The 17,640-nt window shown below is 43.8% G+C and overlaps 1 protein-coding gene across 2 annotated transcripts in view; it reads left to right on the top strand.

Annotated features, from left to right (window-relative positions):
- TSNARE1 (t-SNARE domain containing 1) overlaps positions 1-15,701 on the top strand; it is a 248,681-nt gene extending 232,980 nt beyond the window's left edge. For both annotated transcript variants that reach the window (XM_077271329.1, XM_077271328.1), the window contains one exon: positions 15,396-15,701. In XM_077271329.1, coding sequence (XP_077127444.1) covers positions 15,396-15,491 — 96 coding nt within the window. In that variant the 3' untranslated portion in view covers positions 15,492-15,701. The remainder of the gene's footprint in view (positions 1-15,395) is intronic.
- The last annotated feature ends 1,939 nt before the right edge of the window (positions 15,702-17,640 follow it).

The following is a 17,640-nucleotide window of genomic DNA, read 5'->3' as shown; positions in this document are numbered from 1 at the left end:
CTCCCCTGACTTGCAGGTGAAGAACACAATATATTAATGTCAATCCCTTTTCTTGTAGAGACCTTTATCCCCCGGAACTCTTACACAGTAAATAATGCTGTTTTGTTAAAAAAAAATAAAATAAAAAAAGCCTTTTTTTATTGTCGCGCTCAGCAGCGGCGGCATCTTAGGAGAAATTCCGGCCCATCGATCCATTGTTGCAGGGAACGTCTCTGACATCTCCCTTCCTGTAATGAATACATCTTTTGCATTATCATATTCATTTCTACAAGGGAGAGTGATGATTAATATGCCTTGTCTCTTCTATACAAACATATTGCAGACCCAATAATACCCGGCCGGTGTCATTAGAAGGAGACTCACGGCCCCGCGTATCAAGCTGAACGCGCTCTGTACGACATTAAGATGGATGTTCTCCACTTCGCGGGACTAGTGTGATGAACAGGAGAATGTGCAGATGTACAAACGCTATGGTTAAATGTTCTACGACCACCTAGCTAAGCACCTGCCGGAGTCTGATCGACCCGTCCATGAAAGCTATGGACATAGTCAAGAACGATAGTCATTGCTTAGACCCTAGAAGGAGGAAGAAACGCAACCTAAGACATCTTTCCAAAAACAAGAAGATGGACTCCAGCAACAGAAGACCACATTGGTCTCCACTCCATATCTAAGGATACTTTAAGTGACCACATGTGCTGTGTCGTCCTGGTGGAGAGGTCTAGATGTTGTGAAGGCCACATGCATCCACATCTGCATTGATCATGGCTTTGAGCATGGCTTTAAGTTACTCATCAACCAATGGTTCCTTCTGGTAGGCTGACTAGCCAAGTCAAAAAGCACGTGTCCACCAAGATGACAATGAGTGTCAAAGCACGTGTCCACCAAGATGACAATGAGTGTCAAAGCACGTGTCCACCAAGATGACAATGAGTGTCCACCAATAGCTGGATCTCCAGTAGAAACCTGAGGAACAGGAGATTGGAGTGTCTGATAATCCAACACATCGTCCCCGTCAAGCATGCCGGCCATTTGGATTCTTATAGCCAACACTTACTATGGCCGGAGCCAGATGTTGAGGGCTTCAGTTGCCACTAGCTCAGATGTGGACAGCTTTGGATGTCGGAGAGCCTCTTGACCCCGGCCACCACATCTCTCATGCTATAATGGTTTTTGTATACAATTCACCAATGACTTTTTCACATTATAAACATTTTGATATTGACTGATGTTCTGCCTGGTGCCTGAATCTTTCCAGGTAATATACTGCCCCATCTGGTGCCGTCAGTCTCTGCGCAGCCGCTCCAACCATCTGCCGCTATGATTTCTTACATTTTTATGAAATATATTGTCCCAGCTGCTATTAATGTTTCTTACCTTTTTTTATGCTTCGCCGTAAACGAAGACATCATTGCCAAAGGCTGTAAATCCCTTATATAAATTAATGGCGGAACAGCATCAGTAATATATAGTTTGTTCCAGCAGGATCCATTACCGTGGTCTATAGTAATGTTCTGCACTGTGTAGTCCGTTCCAGTAGGATCCACTGTGTGGTCTATAGGAATCTTCTGCACTGTGTAGTCCGTTCCAGTAGGATCCACTGTGTGGTCTATAGGAATGTTCTGCACTGTGTAGTCCGTTCCAGTAGGATCCACTATTTAGTCTATAGGAATGTTCTCCTCTGTGTATTCCTTCCCAGTAGGATCCACTATGTGGTCTATAGGAATGTTCTCCTCTGTATAGTCCATTCCAGTAGGATCCACTGTGTGGTCTATAGGAATGTTTTGCACTATGTAGTCCATTCCAGTAGGATCCACTGTGTGGTCTATAGGAATGTTTTGCACTATGTAGTCCATTCCAGTAGGAACCACTTTGTGTCCTATAGTAATGTTCTGCTCTGTACAGTCTGTTCAAGTAGGATCCACTCTGTGGTCTATCAGAATGTTCTGCACTGTGTAGTCCGTTCCACTAGAATGCACTGTGTGATCTATAGGAATGTTCTGCTGTGTGTAGTCCGTTCCAGTAGGATCCAGTATGTGGTCTATAGGAATGTTCTGCTCTGTGTAGTCCGTTCCAGTAGGAACACTGTGTTGTCTACAGAAATGTTCTGCATTCTGTAGTCCAATCCAGCAGAAACCAAAGATATGGACTATAGAAGGATTCTGCACTATGAACTGTAGTCCGTTCCAGCAGGACATACCGGTGTGGTCTATAGGAATGATCAATAGTTCACTCCAGCAGAATCCACTGGCGTAATCTGTAAGAATGTTCTGATGTAGTCCGCTTCAACATAAACCGCTAAAATGGTCGATAGGAATGTTCTATGTTGACTCTATACAGTACTGTCCACTTCAGCAGGATTCATAGTCTTGACTAGTAGAAATGTTCTGCATGTCATCCATGCCAGCAGGATCCGTTGCCATGGTCTGTAGGAATTTTCTATGCTATATAGTCTGCTCCAGCAGAATCCAACGACGTGGAGCGAACTACAGGACTGTTCTGCACTATGCAGTCCGCACCAATAGAAACTACTGCTATGTACTATAAGAGTATTCTGCACTAGGTACTGTAGTCCACTCCAGCAGGATCCACAGGCTTGGCCTTAAGAATGTTCTCCATTGTGTAGTCCGCTCCAGCAGAATCCAATGACATGGATTATAGGAATGTTCTGCCCTTGGTAGTCCGCTCCAGGATAAACCATTGGTATGGACTATAGGGGCATACTGCACTAGGTCCTGTAGTCCGCTTCAGCAGAATCCTCTAGCATAGTCTTTGAAAATATTTTGTACTCTGCAGTCCACTCCAGCAGGACCTATTCACACGAATTATAGAAATATTTTCCATTTTTAGGCCACTTGAGAAGAATCCATTGACATGGTCTATAGGAGAGTCCTGTACTCTGTAATCTGCTCCAGCAGAATCCAGCAATGTTCACCACTATGTAGTCCACTTCAGCAGAATCCACGTGTGCCCACTTTAAGTGACGCTGTTTAAGGAAGAAAAACAAGGCAAAGATGCTGTGGCTGCTTCTTTTGGAAAAGGAAAAGGTGCACAGATTGTTTAAGGCCGGGACTCCATGGTGACTTTGTGACAATGTTGTTAATTTGAGGAGTTTCCACCACTGTCCACCAATCGCATTTTTTGCTATGGAGGCAAAAAATTATTGGCAAATCCCAACATTGACAAGAATTCTGACGTCTTGTGGTTGTTGAGGACAATCTTGAGTCGCACGGACCCATGGTCTGTCGCATTACATAGCCGTCTTGACCTCTTAGGTGGGGTCCTACGTTAGGTGCTTCCCGGAGAACTGCTCCCAACAACTTGGCACAATGTCAAGACTAGAATTTGGTTCATGGGCAAATTTCATTGATTGAAGAAGACAAAACCGACTCAGCCCGGCTTGTGAGACACGTGTGAGCGCCTCGCAGGAGACAGGAAGATTAAGTGCTCCTGGCAATCTCTCCTTCATCCTACGGTTCAGAGCAGACATGTTTGTCCCAATGCCGATGGCCGTAAACTGTGGGTAAGAGCAGCAAATAAATCAGGAGGAATGTTTTTATTGGCACCGCGAGGGGTGAAGATATTGGCCCCGGACACATCAACCTTTCATCGAGATGGATCACTTGCCATTTACAAATCATTGGGAGACATTTCAATATATGATGAAATTCGTAATTAGGCACAAAGAGTGAAACACTGTGTCCGGCGCAGGATTTATCGTCCCGTTACCCAGAGGCTGCAGACCTACATAGACAAAGCCATGGCCAAAAGCGAGGCCGCCCTCCACTCTGGTATCAGCCCTGTAATCTACATCTGCAAGTTTATTGTCATTTTCCAGTTTCCAGAGACGCTTTAAGATTGGATGATCATCGTGTCCAACCCCCCGCTCAATGCAGGATTCACTAAACCCATCCCAGACAGATGTCTGTCCAGCCTCTGTTTGAAGACTTCCATTGACGGATCACTCACCACCTCTCGTGGCCGCCTGTTCCACTCATTGATCACCCTCACTGTCAAAAAGTTTTTTCTAACATCTAATCTGTATCTTCTCCCTTTTGGTTTCATTCCATTACTTCTCATGTTTCCATGTGGAAATGAGGATAATGATGATCCCTCTACACTGTGACAGCCCTTCAGATATTTGTAGATGGCTATTAAGTCTCCTCTTAGTTTTTATTTTGCAAGCTAAACATTCCCAAATCCTCTAACCGTTCCTCGTAGGACATACTTTGCAGTCCACTCACCATCCTGGTAGCTCTTCTCTGAACTTGCTCCAGTTTTTATGCCTTTTTAAAACTTTGGTGCCCAGAACTGGACACAGTATTCCAGATGAGGTCTGACCAAGGAGGAGTAGAGGGCAATAATGACTTTGTGAGCTAGACTCTTAATACATCCTAGAACTGTGTTTGCCTTTTTTGCTGCTGCATCACACTGTTGACTCCTGTGCAGTCTGTGATCTATTAGTATACCAAAGTCTTTTTCACACGTGCTGTTTCTTAGTTCTATTCCTCCCATTCTGTAGATTTGGGGTTCTCTATTACTATTTGAGTTAAACTTAATGGGCTCATGGCAGTGTAAGAAAAAAATGTATACGCCACTCCTGGTAAAGTACCACTTTTTCACACTCCATATTGTGTCTCCCACCAGTGTAGGAGGTTTAGTGACTGGTGCAGCTGCTGATTGTCTGCAGCCTTCACATTCCATCACAAAGGATTGGTTACTGTGATCACATTACCTGTGCGGAGGGGCAGTCCAGGTGGTGAGTCTATTGTTCTTTTTTTTCTTACCGCCATTGGCCCATTAAGTTTAACTCATAGTGGACAATCTGTTAAATCACAGACAGTAAAATGTTCCATAGAAGCCGTTCAGACTCAGATCCATCAACAGCAGCTTGTTGACCATTTTCTCATCGCTACTCGAAATGGAAACATTGTAATGAGCGGGCAGACGATCGAACATTTGACAGATCCATTGATGATCCGCCAGGCATTAGGTTAATTAGATCACATTTATAATTTGCTTTTGGAAAATTATAATTGAATATGATTATAGGTTTCATTAACTTTGCAGTGTTTTCCCATATAGGCGTCCAGTAAGGCTTGGGGACAACCCTGCGTCACAGCCGCCATATTAGTTGTTAGATACGCTGATGCATAGAACAAAGGGAAACATTCTGATTTATAATTGCAGATATTTTGGGGAATAATTAAAAAAAAAATTCTCATTGAACTGTTTGTAATTCATAGGGTGAAATCATGTAAATTACTGCACTACATGTTTCCACCACTAGGTGGAGCTTTAAGATATTTATGGCACCCCCAGGCTTTTTATCAGCACACCATGTGGTCAGACACGGTACTGCAAGTTAAGTTTAGCAAATGCCTTAGTTTGATTATTAGTTATTACATGATGAGTTGAAAGTAACCAAGATTGAGACAAAGAAATAGAATCTTGCAGAGTTACACGTGACCAGGATGTACTTATCTCTTTGATATTTTGCTTTAAGAGCATTTTCCAACCCTATATACAATATAGATGTATCTACATACCATTATATATAAATAATAGCAATATCTGGTAGGTAGGAATTCCCCCTCTGTGACCCCATCTATCAGAAGAACTTGTCTGTCTCCATATTCTTGGATGGGGTGAGTTCTGGGCATGCCTGTTACCCATCTCCCCACCTGGAGAAATGGAGGTCTACCATGGATTCCTGCCCCGAGATCGATAATCAGAGCGGTGCTGATAGGATTGATTCTTTCTCTGCAGCACTCCCGGTGGCCAGATGTGGTATTACAATTGAAATGTATCAATTACTTAGTGTTCCAGTTTAGTAAAGATGTGACGTCCATGAACGCGCAGGACCATCTGCTGGAGGCATGGGGGGATCATAGGGAACACGGTGCTGCACTGGTGATGGCTCACAGGTTGTATAAGATTTATACATATTTACAAAACTTTTACCTGGAACCTTGTGAAATCCAAGAAATAAATCGTGCCCAAGATCAGTGACTACAATCTATTACTCCCTGTTATCAGCCATTACCGTTCCCTGAGATCCCGCACTGTTTCTCCCCCGTTTCCGGTGTCCTCCTGTATCAGGCGACCTGACATCACCGTCACCTTTAAAAAAAATACAACCGCTCAGAGATTAAACGTCTTCCACCTCGTACAAGGAATCTGACGGACAGATCAATTGGCGTTGACGAGGTGAGTGAAACTCGGAAGTGTCTGAAAGCTTCGGATGGAAATGCGTCTCCTCTCGTAATAAGAAGTGACTGCAGCTTTATATTCAGGACGCAGAACGGCCGCCGCCATCCAGACTGACAGAATCCATTACACAGCAGAGAACCGCGAGCAACCTGCTCCGAACCGCCGTCCTCTCCGCCCGCCCGGCTGAAAATTACCAATCTGATCGCGGCAAACACCTTATTATGCAAATGGTCGTCAACTGGAACGCTTAAATTGGCGCAATTACTTCTCTGTGTTCTTTCCGTTTTTTCTTTCCTCGGGTAAGTGGATGATGGATTGCCTCGTTTTCTCTTCTGAGACGTCGATCGGACGGCGAAACAAACAAAAAAATCAAATAAGAAACTTATTTCTTCATGGAAAATAAAGATGTCAGGAGGCTGCGTAAAGCCTGGCGCTACGTGAGTGCAGTCTGCCGTGACCTCGCATTTCAAGTCCTGGAAGCCAGTGGGAAAGTCACGTGACACAAATCCCAAGGGAGTTTTTTTTTATTGGTTCGTATTTGGTCACATGACAGCGGCCTCTGGAGAAAACTCGGAAGCAAAAAGCAGAATTGTAAATGCAGCTCCAGACATGACGAAATTGAATCTTTCTCTTTACACTCTGCCCTTTTAGACCCGCGCCCGAGGAGTCTGCCTTCTCTCTAGGAAGCCACTGAAGCCCGTGCTCCACTCCTGCTGGAGCTACAAACCCTCCATCGATATAGAACTGTCAAAATCCAGAACCAGAGCGCGGTGCCAATGATTTCAGACAGCGATTCCCGTCTATTAATTTAGACATTATAGAGAAATGGCGGCGGAGGAAGCTCTGGCGGCTGCACACAGGTTTAACGATTCCTCTTCTGTCAGGGAATTATTCTCTTTGTGCTCGGAGCTCTCCAGTCTTTGCTTCAGGCCATGAATGAAAGGCAGTAAACCTGAACACAGCCAGACGGTGGCCGCACATAGACGAGGGCTCGTATGCGCCAGCTCTTACCCCGGGGGGGAGATCTCCATACAATCCCATAGCTCGGCATTGATGTGCCTGCCTGCTCTACATTTGCTACAGGATTCCCAAGCCTTCAGCGTTGACCCTTCCCGGGGGGTTTAGACTTTTAGACAAGGGCTAAGGCTTTATGTAGAGTTTTTGACTGATTTAACTATGGAAATACATCTGCAATTCAAAGGAATACACTGAATTTTGTGGAATGCAGCCACAACGTTAACAACAAGAGTTAAACGGAACCTGAAGACTTTTCAATTAAGTTATTGTGTGTACATGAAGAATAACACTATTTCTACATCATCATATAACACTCTATCTGGCCATTATATGACTTGTATCCTGCATGTTTCACCAGTTCTCACCTCTGCAGATTCCATCTCTGATTTTCAGTTGTGTCTGAGCTAGTGGGTGGAGAACAGCTGCTATGATGTCTCCAAAACACATAGACACCAAGGATTCCTGCTCTACTATCTCTATTTACTGTATGCTCTGTAGTAGCAGCATGTAGGATATGATGCAGCAACACTGAGTAGTGTAACTGTGCATCCAGCTCTGTGGGGGGTTGATATAAAGCACTCCACTACAATGCAGAACATTAAACAGAAGTACTGAGCAGTACAGTTGTAAATGCAGCTTTCAGGAGAGGTAACAAACTTACTAGAAAACTACAGCTTGGAGTGCAGTATACACCAGTAGTGAGAAATGTAGCTGTGAATCCTGCTCTGGGGTGAGATAAAATAATCACAAGAAAATTGCAGCAAAATCTCCGCATGTCTGCCTCCTTATGCCTCTTTTTTTCTCTCTACTAATCCTCCCAATTCCATAGTCTGGAATAAACAGCTGTTATCTGATCTTACAGTGAGCAGGATGGATTTTAGCAGTTTTCTGAGTGAATTCAGGAGGCAGGGGAAAGAGTATAGTTGGGCAATACCTGAGGTTAGGCCAAGAATGGAAGAATGAATGGTCAAGGAGAAAAACCAGAGGACAGTCATGGGACTAATCTAGGGGGTCAAACCAAGGGAGATAGACAAGGAGACAAACGTGATAGATGATCTCGCCCTCTCTTGAGAAGCTGCAACTCCCACCTGGAAGCTGGAGAGCCAGGCTAAGCATTAATCCTCAGATCAAGAGCAGATAAGTCAAGGCTCTCATGACGACGGTAAGAGCAGATATTGACGGCATGGTCAAAAGACGAGAAACTGAGGTCTCCTCATGCTTAGGAGCCCACACAGTATGTGAAACGCGTTGATGAGCATTTTTCATTCCCCTGTTTAATACGGATTTCAATTGTTTCAAATAAACAATTGATTTTATTTTCTTGGATTAGACTGGACAACCGCGCGTCCTTTCCTCTGATTACCGCCCTGCAGTGGCTTTGTTCCGGGCGGTGAAGGACTAAATTTGGACATGTTGGCAATCCGGTGAACTTTTTTCTCTTTCCTGCATTATGTCATCCTTCTAAACTCCCCAGGGACCGGACCCGTCGTCCCCTCCTCCCCCAGTGCCGTAAATTCCACGTATCTCCGACATTTGGCTTTTTATTGTTGTACCGTAACGATGTCATAACGTAACAGCTTTATAGCTTCTGACTGCGGAAATCCAATTATCCCAAATTACTGTCTTGATTGTAGCCCAATTAATGTCAGCTTTGCATTGTCAGACGCGAGGGGACGGCGGGTGTAACGGTTTCATTATACACGGAGGTGAGCTGATGGCGGCGATATTCCTGATGATCGCTACCTGCGGTAACATACAGTACTCGCTCAGGGACAGAACTGCCAACTTTATGGAGAATAATGGCGCTCTCCCAGAATGCAGCTTAGCCCAACTGCGTAGAAAGTTGACTTTATCAGCTTCAAGGTCAAAAAATTGATTTTAAGGTCAAGTTAAAAAATCTGCACTTTTTACCAAGATCACTAGGTCGTCTTATTTTTATTTTCTATTGTCCATCCGTTGCGACGGCCATGACCACTTGGAGCTTTCTACTGTTTGATTGTGTTTGCTCCCTCTACCTACTTCTTTGTCTTCTCTGGTCCATTAGTCAGGATGGCCTTGCTTCTCCTCTGGTGCTGAAGAGTAAGTAAACACCTATCGAAGTCCTGAAGAGCATAAAGCCCCTACAAAAAAAGAGAAGTCTTCTAACCCTGACAGGAGATCCATTCATTTTAGTAGGAATGTAACTTTGGGTGGTTAAAGAGGTAGCAATTTCCCCCCCAAACCCTGGTGTCCTGAGGGGTCCCTAGTGTTAGAAGTGACCCATAGTAGGTGAGATGCTCCATTATACAGTTTCGCTTCTGGATGCTTGAGCAACCTGACCTGTTCTAAGAACATGACCACACCTACATTATGACTTAATTTAAAAGGATTGTCCAGGGTGGTCAACCCTAAGGCAGGTCTCATTCGTGAGTTCTGCTTTTCGGATCTTCTTCATCACAACTGTTCATGTAGCAATAAAATCGAATCACTCCAATCAGTCTCTGGATAATAAAAAGGGAGATGTCCCCATCACCTCCGTGAATCATCATGAAGGAGAAAACCCCATTATCCTGCAAGTTATTGGTATCGTCAGGCACTGAGCATTGCTGTCATGTCGGTCCTTGTTTAAGTCCCAGTCTGCTGGAGAACGTCAATTTAACTATTTACTGTAATGCCATTGATTTGCGGTTTAGTACAAACGAGCAAAAGATCACAGGTTCCAGTCCCCTAAGGAGACTAAGAATAAAAATATAACAAAAAATAAATATTTTAAGAAATATTAAAAAAAGGATAAAAGTTTAAATATTTCCCTTTTTCCAATTCAAAGATTAAAAAAACAATAATAAAAAAGAATAAATATTCCCTAATATAAATGTACAGTCTACAATTAAAAAATCTAAAATGATTTAAACCTTAGAAGCTGAAAAAAAAGATGTAACTGAGAAAATTGTTGCTTTTCGGTCACCGTAGCTTCCCCCCAAAATGAAATCAAAATCATCACATACACCACAAAATAGTACCGCCAGAGACCCATCAGCTCGGGACGCAAATCCATCAGCGAAAAAATTCAAAAGTTGCGGTAACACAAACCACATTGTTTTTCATAAAGTTCAAATTTGTGTTAACCACTAAAATATAATAAAAAAATACACAAGATTGGTATCGCCATCATTTACTCCCCGGGACAATCATGTCGTCAGGTCATTTTCACTGCATAATGAACGCCATAAACATAAAACCCAAAGACAATGTCAGAATTGTATTTTTTCATTATTTCAATTCAAATTTTATTTTTCAATATGGTAGAAACCATTCGGAAAAATGAAAAAAATATGATTCTTGGCTGATGGAGAGAAAGAAACAAAAGAACATAAACAACCTGAAACACTGTAGATGATTCATCTCTCTCCATGGACCATGGCGTCCACCTTAAATCTTCTCGGAGCCTCCAGTTTCCTTGCCATACATAAGAGTTGGTGGGAAAATTGGGTCAGGGGATCTTTGTGAGTTGCAGGAGTCCCCTACATCCACAAGTCCTTCCATTCCAACTTGTCATTCACAAAGCCGACGTCACTCAGCCGCGAGCCCCTTCCGCGCAGCGCCTTCCCGAATGTCCACGTATCAATGAGTTCAAGACCGGAGGGATAAGGAGATGCTAACCGCTTATCACTTAAAGACGCCTGAGGAGCCGCGATAACAAAGTCGCTGATTAGAAAGAGTTACAGGATAAATAACTTATTCTCCAGCCCTACTTTCATGAGGGATTCGATGCTTAATCCAGAAAGTCACCGTCCTCCCCCGGACTGATAAAAGCCTTTCATATGGCAGCGCTTCACGTCTAAATGGTAATTTATTTTTTTTCAGCTGATGGAGCAATTCTCGGGGTCTTTAAAAAGATGACGAGGAAGAGAGAACTTAGACATGTACATTTATCCAGCAGAATGAGACACGTTCCTCCCGGATTATCATAGATTGGCTGCCCTAAATACCGCAATACTAGGTGAACCGGTGACGTAGAGTAGAGAGGGCCACCATGCCAAGAGGACCAAGTCTCCATCCTCCTTATCTCGGAGAGAAATCGCTGTACTGGTTCCCCACTCCATTGCTGACTAACATGGGGGAGACTTAGTCAACAAGACCTTTGGCATAAACTTTTTGGGGAAATATCAAAAAATAAAAATTGATGCCTCAAAATTGGGAAAAATGTAGACATCTTAGAGGGTTACGAGCAAAGTAAAGAGAAAAGTCTAGTTCCCACTTGTGGACAACCCTGCCTTATATAAAGGAACCCCAGGGGAAGACGCGGGTGGCCATAAATTAGCCGTTCAGTGGTTTAGATGTTGATTCAATTAAAGGGATTAACTAGTGATTCAGAGCCAACCAATGAAGTGACTTCATGCTCGAAACCTTAGAGTTTAACGGGTTTGCCACTTGCCACCACCATCCCTTATGGTAGTGCCAACGGGAAACCCCTTTAAACACAAGTGATCTACCCAATGAATCAGTGACCCCAGGGCATGTTAGGAGTAGTAGTTATATGAAAGCACTGTAGGAAAAGAATCCGTGGGGCAGGTAAGACCATCTAATGTATGGGGACCTCCTGACTGTTCCTTGATGGAAGAGGAGGATCGGTCAGTTGGATTTCAACGTGCCCAAGGGAGATAAGCTGCCCCCAGAGCTGTCTTGTGGCAGTGACTTACTTTCCTCATTCACTACACACCTGATGTGAGCGTACATTTGCACGAGAGGGTTGGGATTGATATCTGTCGTCCAAAATCGATCGGAAGCGTATGGCCATATTAAAGGGGCTCTCAGGGATTTATACAGATTTTTGCCAAGAGACTGAACTCACCTCTTCGACCCTCAGCTGCCATCACGGTCTGCTTGCTTCCTGCAGTGATCATGTGATCGCGACCACTGCAGCCAATCATTGCTAAGTGAGGTCAGTGATTGAGTGCAGCCTTCACAGAAGGAAGTCAGCATAAAGTATAGATGGTTTTTTTTGTGTTTTTATTTTATTTAACCCATTCCCTGCTCTCTATAAAACCTGGAAAACCCCTTTAACATCTTGGCAGCTACTGAGTGTATAAAATGCCCGTCGGCGTCCTGAATACAGGGGTCTACGATGACTCACAGGTTCACCCCTTGTGTGCCAGATCATAATTAACGCAAGCAACAACAACAAACGGCCGCAGTTTCCGAAATAACTGAGCCGGGAACAGGTGGTGACCCCATCATAGTCCCACTCAGCGCCTATAACGGGGATTTATGGAGACGCATGTCCCCTGCACTGTAGCTACTGCTGCGGAGGCAGAACCAATTTGGAGGTGACATAAGGTTTATTGTCTCCCGTCATAAACATCGCACATTACTGATTTACATTCTCATCCGCTATATGGCAGTAATGTGCACAGAAATCATTCCCTCCGAGCAGTGAAATCAGCACTCGCGGCCTTTTTACGCTTCAACCATGGACTTGGGCTATAGCTGATGTTGCAGAATATGTAATGAGCCGCTGGGATCCCTTTAAGACCTAATCCGGAAATGGATTTAGTTTATAATATTTCTTTATAGGGTGCAATGCTCTAATTTTCTGAGACATGTAAATATCTTCTACTTTCCTTCCTACAGCTGGAGTAACATGATAAAGTTCTGGCTGAGTGCAGCCACCACTAGAGGGAGCCTCAGAGCTTACTGAAGACATCCTGAAGAGTACAGTGGAATCTGTATACACCACTGTTCAGTGAGCTCCCCCTAGTGGTGGATGTAAGCAATGAGAATGCTAACATGTAAATCTATGACTGTTTAGAGAGTTTCGAGCTCCGTAACTAAAAAGTTCAGCTTGTCTTGGTGAAGTCACAATGGTAGAAACAAATATTTGGAAAAAGAAATGGAAAACACTTCAAAATGAATAAAGGGTTCCCATTTTGCTAAGAAGCCTTTATAATTGGAAGACAGTCGGGACCCTCACGATCTTACCATTTAGGGGTATTCGTCCCATTCGCTGTATTTTCCAGTATAGCATCACTCCCACTGTTACGCTGTGTATCAGCACAGCCTCATTCACATGAAATGTGGCCATACTGCAGCTCGCTCTTTTGTCAGGGCCCACAGCACACCAAAGCCCCTTCAGGATTGTGGGATTCTTAGCAGTCAACCCTGAGATGGCAACTCCCCTTTAAGGCAGAAATTGTAACAACTGAACAGGACAAGATAAACCAGATCAAGTTCCTCAGGGGTGTAACTAGAGGGAGGCGGTCCTTGCATGAGGGTGTGGAAAGGGGAGGGTCATCAGAGAACTATTCAGCCTTGGCCGCCGCATTATGGGTATATCTATGGTGGATTTCAGCCACACTTGGCCCCTGATGGTTCTTTTCAGACAACTTCCACTAAAGCCTTTACATAGATGGGGTCTTTTCGGAGCATTTACATTGAGGCCCACAAGACTGAAGTTGCACCTCAGCATGGATTCAGGGACACCTACAGTACAGACCAAAAGTTTGGACACATCTTCTCATTTAAAGATTTTTCTGTATTTTCATGACTATGAAAATTGTACATTCACACTGATGGCATCAAAACTATGAATTAACACATGTGGAATTATATACTTAACAAAAAGTGTGAAACAACTGAAATTATGTCTTATATTCTAGGTTCTTCAAAGTAGCCACCTTTTGCTTTGATGACTGCTTTTGCACACTCTTGGCATTCTCTTGATGAGCTTCAAGAGGTAGTCACCGGGAATAGTTTTCACTTCACAGGTGTGCGCTGTCAGGTTTAATAAGTGGGATTTCTTGCCTTATAAATGGGGTTGGGACCATCATTTGTGTTGTGCAGAAGTCTGGTGAATACACAGCTGATAGTCCTACTGAATAGACTGTTAGAATTTGTATTATGGCAAGAAAAAAGCAGCTAAGTAAAGAAAACCGAGTGGCCATCATTACTGTAAGAAATGAAGGTCAGTCAGTCCAAAAAATTGGGAAAACTTTGAAAGTGTCCCCAAGTGCAGTGGCAAAAACCATCAAGTGCTACAAAGAAACTGGCTCACATGAGGACCGCCCCAGGAAAGGAAGACCAAGAGTCACCTCTGCTTCTGAGGATAAGTTTATCCGAGTCACCAGCCTCAGAAATCGCAGGTTAACAGCAGCTCAGATTAGAGACCAGGTCAATGCCACACAGAGTTCTAGCAGCAGACACATCTCTACAACAACTGTTAAGAGGAGACTTTGTGCAGCAGGGCTTCATGGTAAAATAGCTGCTAGGAAACCACTGCTAAGGACAGGCAACAAGCAGAAGAGACTTGTTTCGGCTAAAGAACACAATGAATGGACATTAGACCAGTGGAAATCTGTGCTTTGGTCTGATGAGTCCAAATTTGAGATCTTTGGTTCCAACCACCGTGTCTTTGTGCGACACAGAAAAGGTGAACGGATGGACTCTACATGCCTGGTTCCCACCGTGAAGCATGGAGGAGGAGGTGTGATGGTGTGGGGGTGCTTTGCTGGTGACACTGTTGGGGAATTATTCAAAATTGAAGGCATACTGATCCAGCATGGCTACCACAGCATCTTGCAGCGGCATGCTATTCCATCCGGTTTGCGTTTAGTTGGACCATCATTTATTTTTCAACAGGACAATGACCCCAAACACACCTCCAGGCCATGTAAGGGCTATTTGACCAAGAAGGAGAGTGATGGGGTGCTACGCCAGATGACCTGGCCTCCACAGTCACCAGACCTGAACCCAATCGAGATGGTTTGGGGTGAGCTGGACCGCAGAGTGAAGGCAAAAGGGTCAACAAGAGCTAAGCATCTCTGGGAACTCCTTCAAGATTGTTGGAAGATCATTCCCGGTGACTACCTCTTGAAGCTCATCAAGAGAATGCCAAGAGTGTGCAAAGCAGTCATCAAAGCAAAAGGTGGCTACTTTGAAGAACCTAGAATATAAGACATAATTTCAGTTGTTTCACACTTTTTGTTAAGTATATAATTCCACATGTGTTAATTCATAGTTTTGATGCCTTCAGTGTGAATGTACAATTTTCATAGTCATGAAAATACAGAAAAATCTTTAAATGAGAAGGTGTGTCCAAGCTTTTGGTCTGTACTGTATGTACAACTCTTCACAAGGAATATGTAAAGCTGGTCTCGCAGTATGTGTAACTGTCTCTTTTGTGTTTTCAGAGACGTGCCAGGAAGGTGAAGTGTTGTCTCATCTCCACCGGGATCTTCGTAGTTTTGGTGGTTATAATCATCATTGTTGCCTGCGTTAGAAAATAGACAAATATGAAGATTCTCTTCCACGCTTCCCGCTGGAGTGAATGTCTCCTCGGCCTGTGGTGTCTCCTGCAGCCTCTCATCTTTCCTACACCTCCGCCTGCACTGGGATACGCAGCCGCCTGCTCGCGGTGACTGAATACACTACATATCTGTGTCTCATGAATCTGTGTGTGAAGTTTGCATTAAAAATAATAAAAATAGATAAAATGATATTTGTCTCAGAGTCAAAGAAATATCCATCACCAGAAATCACAAGTAACCGATGCTCAGATGATGTCATAATCAGAGCAGTGAGGTCACAGTCTATGTAGCAGGTCAGTCTGTGATTCGATGATGATAAAGATATTGTTATTTTTGCCTGAATCACACTGTACAGTTATTGATGTTTCGCTTTTGCCGACCTTCCTCTGACACACACTAAGTGTGAAAGCAATGCAATGGTTTTTTTCTAAAAAGAATACATAATGTGACATCATATCTTTGTATACAGAAAATGTACCACAAAATAATGTAGCATCGTACTACGGAGATAAGTGGAAGCCGATATATTGAGAATAATAAATATGGAGATACTACACTAATAAATATAAGTACAGTGGGTACGGAAAGTATTCAGACCCCTTTAAACTTTTCACTCTTTGTTTCATTGCAGCCATTTGGTAAATTCAAAAAAGTTCATTTTTTTCTCATTAATGTACACTCTGCACCCCATCTTGACTGAAAAAAAAACAGAAATGTAGAAATGTTTGCAAATTTAAAAAATAAAAACTGAAATATCACATGGTCATAAGTATTCAGACCCTTTGCTCACACACTTATATATAAGTCACATGCCGTCCATTTCCTTGTGATCCTCCTTGAGATGGTTCTACTCCTTCATTGGAGTCCAGTTGTGTGTAATTAAACTGATAGGACTTTATTTGGGAAGGCGCACACCTGTCTATATAAGACCTCACAGCTCACAGTGCATGTCAGACCAAAGGAGAATCATGAGGTCAAAGGAAATGACAAAGGAGCTCAGAGACAGAATTGTGGCAAGGCACAGATCTGGCCAAGGTTAAAAGAGAATTTCTGCAGTACTGAAGGTTCCTAAGAGCACAGTGGCCTCCATAATCCTTAAATGGAAGAAGTTTGGGACCACCAGAAGTCTTCCTAGACCTGGCCGTCCAGCCAAACTGAGCAATCGTGGGAGAAGAGCCTTGGTGAGAGAGGAAAAGAAGAACCTCAAGATCACTGTGGCTGAGCTCCAGAGATGCAGTAGAAAGTTCCACAAAGTCAACTATCACTGCAGCCCTCCACGATTCGGGCCTTAATGTCACAGTGGCCCAATGGAAGCCTCTCCTCAGTGCAAGGCATATGAAAGCCCGCATAGAGTTTGCTAAAAAAAACACATGAAGGACTCCCAGACTATGAGATATATGATTCTCTGGTCTGATGAGACGAAGATAGACCTTTTTGCTGATAATTCTAAGCGGTATGTGTGGAGCAAATCAGGTACTGCTCATCACCTGCCCAATACAATCCCAACAGTGAAACATGGTGGTGGCAGCATCATGCTATGGGGGTGTTCTTCAGCTGCAGAAACAGGACGACTGGTTTGCAATTGAAGGAAACAGGCTGCCTATGGGGGTGCATTATACTATACAGACTGCCTATTGGGGGTGCAATATACTGTACAGACTGCCTAATGGGGGTGCAATATACTATACAGGCTGCCTAATGGGGGTGCATTATACTATACAGACTGTCTAATGGGGGTGCATTAAACTATACATACTGCCTAATGGGGGTGCATTATACTATGCAGGCTGCCTAATGGGGGTGCATTATACTATACCGACTGCCTAATTGGGGTGCAGTATACACAGGCTGCCTAATGGGGGTGCATTATACTATACAGGCTGCCTAATGGGGGTGCATTATATTGTACTGGCTGCTTAATGGGGGTGCATTACATTGTACTGGCTGCCTAATGGGAGTGCATTATACTCAGGGGCGGATTATAAGAGGGTCAATCTGGGCGGTAGCCCAGGGCCCAGTGGTGTGGGGGGGCCCTGAGCTACCGCACAGATTGGCCGCCGCAATCAGGGCATTACTGCACGTGCCCGTCAGACTGGTCGGGCGTATCATTTATGGACCCGGACCCGGT

The sequence above is a fragment of the Ranitomeya variabilis genome, chromosome 6 (genome assembly GCF_051348905.1).
Source record: "Ranitomeya variabilis isolate aRanVar5 chromosome 6, aRanVar5.hap1, whole genome shotgun sequence".
In the NCBI taxonomy this organism is placed as follows: domain Eukaryota; kingdom Metazoa; phylum Chordata; class Amphibia; order Anura; family Dendrobatidae; genus Ranitomeya; species Ranitomeya variabilis.
The sequence above is the reverse complement of the archived record's forward strand: the minus strand, read 5'-3'. Positions and strand labels throughout refer to the sequence as shown.